An 8,870-nucleotide genomic window follows, 5' to 3' on the forward strand; every position below is an offset into this window, starting at 1 on the left:
TAAGGACAAATTAAAAACATATTCATGTAAACAAGAAAAATAGTATATAGTTTATACCAAATTTTATAAAAAGTAGTACAACTGAATTATTCAGGTATTTTTTTCTAATTCTTCTTATTATGTAGTCTTCAAATGATTTAAAGGTAACTCTGATGGATTTGAGGAAAATAAGTTGTATTATTTAAGTAAAAACAGGCTAACATGTTTTACTTTTTGTATTACTGATCACATATTTGCATAGAAAATTGATTTCTGTTTCGGGTATAAAGACCAAAAACTATTTATTCTGTTATGTTTGGTCAYATTTTCAAAGAACCACTGCAGAGGGACCAAAGACCCACATGTGGCCCTAGAGCCGCAGGTTGCAGACCCCTGATTTTTTTAATTATTTTGAAATTTATTTCAAATTTATATTTGTTACAGTTTTGTTCACAGATTGAACTTAATGTTCTGSTTTTTAAAAATGCATCATGTTGTTGTTTTCTTATCTGGATTATCTGGAATTCAGCTCAGAACCTGGACCGGTCTGGACTTCAGGTCATGTGTTGTTGTAATGGATGCAGTTTGTGGTTTAAYAATGTCTTGCTGAAATATGCAAGACCCTCCCTGAAAAAAGACACCAGCTGAATGAGACCAGATGTTCTAAAGACCGGTAGATAATTCTCTGCATTGATGGTGCAGATCCAGATGTGTAAACTGCTCATGCCTGARGCAGGAATGCACCCCTATACCATCAGAGAGGCAGGTTTTAGTRCAAAGGACGTGTCATCCGTGGTTTTTTAAAATAAAATTTTAAATTTTGATTCATTTGACTACAGAACAGCTTTCCTCTTGGGTTCAGAGAAGACGGCAGCATTTTTGGATTGCGTTCACGTGTCGTCTTTGCATGATAGAGCTTTAATCAGCATTAGTGGACTGTGTTTACAGACCGTGACCCGTGTACTGGGTCCATGCAGTGATAGAACCAGACCTGTTTTTATTGCAATGTCTATAAAACTGAAAAATTTAGCATTTTCACAAAAAAAATAGCATTTTGAATTAAACATTTAAAATGTTTACTTGGTTTCATTGTGAATTAAATATTTGTTGGGTTTTGAGGTTTGTAAACAGCAATCTGTTTTATTTTATTTTTTTTACACAACTTCTCATCATTTCTTTAAATTAGGGCTGCAAAAAAGAAATATTTTRGATAAATATTTGAACCACTTTGTATCCTGAACAGATCATGTTATTACTTTTGTCTCTTTGACTTGTTGATTCATCATTTCTTCACCTCAGAAAGAACAAAAAAAAAATACTTTAATCACCAAATTTTGTGTTTTGTGACTGTAGGTTAAAAAAAATGGAGCTCTTCTCTGCAGCTGAAATGAGTTTATAGCAGAAGTCCAGTCATTTAGTTTTTTTTTTGTTGTTGTTGTTGTTATTTTACTTTTTTGTTTTTGTGCAGCTGATGCTAAACAAACCACAGACAATTTTCTGTAAATGAGAGAAACTGTAAGGTGTTGTCACACATATGCCAAGTGTGGAAAGGTGAATGATGATGTGCTACAGTTGTGGAAACTGTGGTGAAACAACTTTTCTCAATTAGATTTAATAGTACACTCATGTGGTGTGCACATAAGGTTAGCAGGTCTATGTGGTGAACGCTGTGAACAATCTGAGATTTTGACTTTTTGCCTGGGAAAATGTTAATTCATGCAACTATTTCAGTTTTAATGACACCAGGAAGTCTTCATGCATTAAAACAGAAACCAGTGTTMCATTTGTTCTTTTCAAAGTGAAAAAAAAAAATTCATTTTTTTTTTCAGTTCAGCTCTAAGGTGTCCCGTGCTCAGGATATCTTTTGCTGATGCATCGTTTTATTGATTCCAGGGAACAGGACGTACATGCACCCTGACTCTCCCAACACAGGAGCTCACTGGATGAGACAAGAGGTGTCGTTCAGCAAGTTAAAGCTCACCAACAACAAGGGCAGCACCAACAACGTGGCTCAGGTGAGCTGCATTCAAACCTTCTGAGTTTAGATCCAAGGAGGAAACTGCCTGAGACACAAAAACCAGACGTGATGTTCAGAACCAACATATTTTTCTTCTGAAATTRTTAGAACTGCAGGCAGAAACTATTCTCTCATCTTTTTTTACTGCGCGAGTCATTGCTCGTTCGTTTTTATTTTATTTTATTTTTTTGCAAACAGCAAGGCTTTCTTGTCACCTTTCAAACAAGTCCTGATCAGTTCCTCAGACTTTCTGAAGCTCGTTCAAATCAGTTTTAGTCTTTTTATTCGTCCTTGCACTTAGCCACCTTAGCTTAGCATGCTGTTTATAAAAACATAAAAAATAAATGAAGAAAAGAATTCATCATCGCTCTCAGCTGATCATCTGTATGTCATGTTTACAGCTCGTATTGCTTTTTAAAAATCACCYTATTGTTGCCAAAACATTACAAACTTTTATTTTTTTTCATGGATTTAGTCAAAAAAAATTGGGAACAAATTACGTAAACTACTACATTCTGAAAGTTTGGCTTCTGGAAGAGAAATTATTGAATAAAAAGTTGCTTTCCCTGAAGATATGCATGTGCTGAGGTTTCAAACAAAAATCCCATGTAGGGTTGGGCAATATTGGCAAAAAAAATTAATCACGATTAATTGTGGTATTTAGCCGAAAATGATTAATTTGGAATCCCTGGACACCCTTATGTCCTGGTCACATGACCAGTTTAGTGGGAAAGCTTTTCTCTTCGTAAAAATCTGTTCCAAATTGTGTCAAAATCACAGATTTCGGGCTATACTTCAATTTTTAAATTGTGTTGATAGATAAATTATGTAACTTTTTTAAAATATTCGTCACGTTTGAAGCGGAGAGGAGCACCGAGCGGACTGACCGGGGAAATCTCCAGTCAGTCTGCATGGTGACATTAATTGTTTTAATTGTCAAGTGCCAAAAAATAATCGATTAATGCTTTTCTGACAGTTAATTGCACACGATACGATTATGCCCAACCCTAATCCCATATGACTCAGATACACCATGGTTAAGAGTTATAACCATTCTGTGTTGGACAAGGTTGATTAGCTCTGTCAGTAGCTTGTATGTGTGTTAATAAGGTATAAATGTTCTAATGTGCTCCCGTCTTCTTTTACTTTCTTGTGTTTTTTGTTAGATTATATGAAATTAYAAGAAAACCAAAATCCTTAAAAGCCACATTTGTTTGTGGTTGTGTCTGCAGATGATAGTCCTCCAGTCGCTCCATAAGTACCAGCCCCGGCTTCACATCGTGGAGGTGAAGGAGGACGGCTCGGAGGACCCCTTCCTGTCCTCTAAATCCCAGTCYTTTGTCTTCCCAGAGACCCAGTTCATCGCTGTCACTGCTTATCAGAACGCAGACGTGAGTCGTTTATTTTCATCATCCGATCGTTTGTTTTGATGCTCAGATGTAGTTAGCGCAACAATCTTTGATTTTGATTTTGTAGTTGCATTTATTAMCAGTGCATTGACCTAAATTTGAGCTCAGCTAAGAGTCCCCTCACCTCAGCTGACTGAGGTTTTGTCTTTAGAGAAGCTCACAGTCCTTGTCTAAAGCTTCCTCTGCACACAGACACACTGGTCTGGTTCTGCAGGCGTGCTCGCCCACTCTTCAGTTCTGAAGATCAACTCTTTCCAACATGAGAAGAAATCRCACGTTATTAATTATTAGTCAGTGACCTCCTCTCTGCCTGCGCTCTTGTTTCTCTATGGGTCGTTGCTCACTCCTTCTCTTTTTCCTCTCCTGCATTCTCTCCGTGTTCCACACACAGATCACCCAGCTGAAAATAGACCACAACCCCTTCGCCAAAGGTTTCCGCGACAATTACGACACGTAAGTCCTTTGGAAAACGTTTGAAATCCTCTCCTTTTTGCACTGGATCGGAGAACATTGTGTGAACTTTGCTTAAATGATGAAACAGGATCGCTGCTGGCGCCAAGACACCCTGAGTGCACGTCAGCCTTTTTATTATTAAAATAGATGCAATTACGGCGCTGCTGCTGAGCACGCTGCAGTGGAAGGGTGTGAGGGGCTGTGAGATGTTTGATAGTTGTTTGAGGTTTGGGCAGGAAATAACACCTTCTTTTTTTCCTCTTCTTCTCACACTCTCTTCTCTTCCTCCTCCTCCTCCCTCCTGCCCAGGCTCTACGCTCCTCCCGACTCTGATCGCCTCACCCCTTCCCCTACGGAGGGCCAGCAGTTGTTGGCAGGGAGCTGCTACCCCCAAAGCTACCTCTCTGAACAGTACATGAGCCCCCTGCCTCAGAGCCGCTTCTACAGCCGCGAGTCCATCGCCATGGGCCAGCAGCACAAAGACCCGTCCTCCAGCCCCGGGCCCCACAGCCGCTGGTACCTGCCGCCGCAACAGAGCGTGCCGCCGAACCGGCTTGATTTCCCTYCCTCCTACGAGGGGGACTTTTCTGGAAATGGTTTCTACAAGCCTTTCCCCCTGCAGACGTCTGCCCACCACGCCCTTGGCTACTACTCTGACCATCCCTTCGCATCAACCAGCGTGTCGGGCGCCGCCTCAGCCGGCTGGAGCACCAGCCGACCCACGCCCCAGTACCTGACTCACAAACCTACCCCTGGTCTGGGTTGGTTTAGACCCATATCGTCYTCCTCGTCTTCAGCTCCCACGCCACCAGTCAACCCCAGGCTGCATCCTCCCGCCCTCCTGGAGTCTCTGCAGCCCCCGCCGCTGCAGGACAAACCCAAAGACACGGCGGACGACGCCTGGCTCGAAACGCCCTCGGTGAAATCCGTAGACTCGGCCGACTCGGGCCTGTTCGAGGGCGGCAAGAAGAGGAAGGTGTCGCCCTACACGTCCAGCACCGAAAACTCCCCGCCCCCGCGTGGTGGAGACGTCTGCGAGAAAGACAGCGATCCGGACTACTATGGCTATTACACCCACTGAAGGCCTCACGCTTCACCCCCAGACGCCACAGTCTTTGCCCCAAACCCTTCCACACCCCCATCGTGGACAMGTCTGTCCAGTCAGGTGATAACAAAGGGCTGGAACAAGTTCATACACCAAACCCAGAAGGAGTACTTTCATTAAGGGTCAAACTTTCAGAACTACAAAGTAGCCATCTGCTAAAACTTCTATATTCAATACAAGAGGTTGCATTATTTTACATGTGACRTCGTTTGATTTGTTTTCTACTCGTCCCTGTGAAATAAAGACGTAGGATGCAAATAAATTTCCCCGGTCCGCACAGTGAGATCATCCGCTCTGTAAAGTCCCCTTTTCAAAAAAGTGTCAAACGACGGCAGGAGGAACTTTTAAAGATGGTGTCAAAGTGAACGAAAGTGGATGTGACGTGCTCGCTGCCCTACAGTCACATAAACATCAAACAAACGTACAGAGATGTGACTTTGGTCTTCGAAACATCTGGAAAAGATCTTCATATCTGCTTGTTGACAGACGCCCGCAGCGATTGTCTGTTCTTCAAACGCCCTCTCTGCCGCTTTCGCCGTTTCTTGTCTGCGTCTTCATTCTCACCCTCGACTTTTCACACATTTCTTCACAGTATGCTCACATTTGCTTCCCCTGATGATTCGAAGCTGAAAGTGCTTTTGCACACACTTCTCTCATCTCCATTTGGGCCTAAAATGTTTTTTTTTAAGGTGCACTGCCCACTAGTGGTGGCAGAGGAGCACTGCACAGGTCAAAAAGGTTAATGGGGGTTAAGCTGTTTGAAACGTGTTTGAACATTTTTTTTGTTTGTTTTTTTAAAAGCAATGCAAGATTTCTCTCAGGTTTGAAGGAAAACATTTTTAAACGTCAAAATAAGTTCAAAAACACAAAGTCTAGTGGTTGAATCTGAGCATTCGAATTGCCCCAATGTCACTAAGAGCTGCTAAAGTAAGAAAAATACTGTTGAAAAAAACAACAAAATGGGATGAACAGCTAATCTGATGGTTGAATTTCTTTTATTTAAAGCCAATTTAGTTGTAGTTTTATACTGTTCACGATTTCAAAAACAGGAAAAAAAACAATTTTAACTTTAGACACCACGATGACCTCAGCAGTTTGCAATATAATTAGCAGATTATTTCAAAATAAACCTGGCACAGTAACCATTACTCACAGCATTGATAAAAAGGCCATTTTCATCTTACTGGTACAGTTTTTACACAGCTTTCACAACCAGCATAAAGGATTTGTCCGACAGGAATATCCACTAATTTTACCAATAAAATCACTATTTCACAGTCATGTTCTCACAGAGATCTCTTCAGGGCAAATGTTTTAAAGCTCCCAACAAAGTAAACGTCCTGTAGACCCACCATTTACCATTCAGCACAGCTGATTTCATGTATTTGTATCAGTGAAGGCTGATGATGCCACTGATGATGATTTCTAAAGTAAATATTATTTCTGTAGGTCTTTTCTAGACTCTGTGCTTGGTGTTTTTTGAGTCATGCACTGCAAAAATTGTCTATCTAAGCAAGTCTAGCAGAATTTTTAAGATTATTAAACTTGTTAATCTCTTTTTTTTTCAAGAAGTGCAATTGTTTTATTCCACTGGCAGATCATTAATTTGAGTCTAAAACAATCTGTCAATGGAATAAGACAAATAAGGACTTAAGGAAGTAAGGAAGTAAGTAAAGTTTTATTTATATAGCGCCTTTCACAGAAATAAACTCACAAGGTGCTGTACATTCAGGGAAGGGGGGAGGGGGCAGTTAAGAAAAACCCATTCAAGAAGACATCCAAGGCAAACATGGGGGAACAGGTGAAATAGGTCATGCAGCAAACACAGTTGTGCTACCTTTAAAAACAGAAAAACTAAAAACCACATAAGGGAAGATGAGGAAAAAACAAAACATCATATTATATCAACACACTGTGGTGTTTATAAAAATTGCACTTTTTGAAATAAGAAAAGTGTCCAGACTAACATGATTAATAATCTAATATATTACTTAATGTATCAGTCTCAAAATAAGATCAAAAATACTTTTTGGCTGATATAAGATTGAAAGACTTGTTTAGATGAACATGTTTGCAGTGTGAGGTCCCAACACCAGGTTTTGGAACTGCAGCCAATTCTGACTATCTGACTCAAAGAACTTTGTTTGATGTTCTGAAACACACAAATATGATATAATCTAAGATCAGATATTTTATAACTCACTGTGTTTTACAATTAGTTTCAGGTTCAGGGGGATGAAAAACTGTCTCCTTTTCCAGCTGTTGGTGTTAAGCTGAGATCAGAAAGAAACAACTTTAAAGAGAGAGGTCGGGTTTAAGCCCGCATCATTCACAAAATGTTCTCACCAGCTCTTTAGATGTGATAAATCAAAGGCAGAGGGCAGGGCGAGCTGAATTATTGATAAAAATCTTGAAAGCAACTTGTGTCTGTTGAGGCTCAGCTGGTAAAAGATGTTCATCTTTAAAGAAATTTAAATTTTACCCCTTGTCATAATGATTTGATCAACTTTATGTCATATTTCACGGCGCAGGCTTTAAACCAGAACAGACACCGGCTGAGTCGTGTGTGGAGGTTCTGACCCGCTGACAATACGTCGATACAAAACGTGTTTTTGTCACCACATCGTGATCGATAACAGCACTGAGAGGAAACTTTAAACACAAACGTTATGACCCCTGACACGTACAAACATGTGGATTATCTCATTTTTCTCACGTGAATTATAATTTTATGTGAGAAATTAAAACCTGATTAAAGTGCCGTACGGTTGAAGCAGAGCTGAAAGGGGGTCGCTGAGGACGACCTGGTGCAGGTCCACAGCTGAGGCGCTGTCACCCCACAGACCACAACAAACAGGAAGCAGAAAGTGACCGGACAGACACTTTGAATTTCCCCCCTGGTATCAGGGCCCATCATGTGGTGACACTGGCTGACAGGGGCCCCGGCTCTCCGTCCGGTGACAGAAACAAAGAGTGAGGCCACAGTCGCAGCTCATCAGAGATCTGCTCCTCATTCCTCACCAGGTGTGCTAATGGCCTCGGACAACACCTGGGGGGACAAACCCGCCACTGTCAGTCAGGGCTGCTGCAGTCTTTTCAAAGAGCAAAACGAAAGGTTTTATGTGATTTTACGCATCAGCTGATGGAAGTACTGATAAGGCAAAGCTTAAGCTCAACATTTATTCAGTTAAAACTTCTCTAATCGAGCCAAAAACTTATTTTTCTTTCATTTAATGGTCTTTAAAGTTTCCTATAAAAGACCCCAGAATCAGACACGTGCTTTAAGTGACAACAGAACCTGAACTCTGTCTGGATTTTAGCCCCATTTTAGGTCATTTCATCAGATAACAATCATTATTAGATGTAGAGATTATTACCACTTTGTTTCTGCACACTCATCTGGTGCCAGACCAGAAACAGTGGTGGCCTAAGGTCCCTTAAAGTCAACGCCATGTTTCCTGAGGAAGCCATGAAGTCAACCACACAAGGTTTCTGCTTCAAATTTAACCAGTCCTCTTCCTCTTTCAATATAAACCACCAACGCAGAAAAAAAAGACCACCACAGTGTTCTAATAGTTGTTCAGAGGCACCAATAAATCTACAAATCAATGAGATTTAGGTTCCGACTATTCAAAAACCATCCGAGCAATGGGCCTAAACATCAGAGTTTATCAACAATTAAACCAATATATAGTCACCCACACGCAGCTTTGCTCCAATGACATGAAAATATTTGTTTCCAGTGTGGTCAAAAATTTACATGACACAGTAACTAAGAAATCAAAAGAACATTTTTTTCTCTCTACAAATGCCTTTATTTAAAGGGATCCCCGATTAGTTGTAACATTAGACTTTATTTGATAAACATTTATTTTAACTGTAAAATAAAGACTGTAAAAATACTGTA

General features: G+C 40.6%; 1 protein-coding gene across 1 annotated transcript in view; it reads left to right on the forward strand.

Moving 5' to 3' along the window:
* The window catches only part of tbx21 (T-box transcription factor 21), a 26,843-nt gene extending 20,153 nt beyond the window's left edge, over positions 1 to 6,690 (forward strand). Inside the window, exons 3-6 of the mRNA XM_014014736.1 lie at positions 1,873 to 1,994; positions 3,229 to 3,387; positions 3,797 to 3,858; positions 4,168 to 6,690. Coding sequence (XP_013870190.1) covers positions 1,873 to 1,994; positions 3,229 to 3,387; positions 3,797 to 3,858; positions 4,168 to 4,939 — 1,115 coding nt within the window. The 3' untranslated portion in view covers positions 4,940 to 6,690. The remainder of the gene's footprint in view (positions 1 to 1,872; positions 1,995 to 3,228; positions 3,388 to 3,796; positions 3,859 to 4,167) is intronic.
* Positions 6,691 to 8,870: the final 2,180 nt, after the last annotated feature.

The sequence above is a fragment of the Austrofundulus limnaeus genome, unplaced genomic scaffold, assembly GCF_001266775.1.
Source record: "Austrofundulus limnaeus strain Quisiro unplaced genomic scaffold, Austrofundulus_limnaeus-1.0 Scaffold119, whole genome shotgun sequence".
Lineage (NCBI taxonomy): Eukaryota > Metazoa > Chordata > Actinopteri > Cyprinodontiformes > Rivulidae > Austrofundulus > Austrofundulus limnaeus.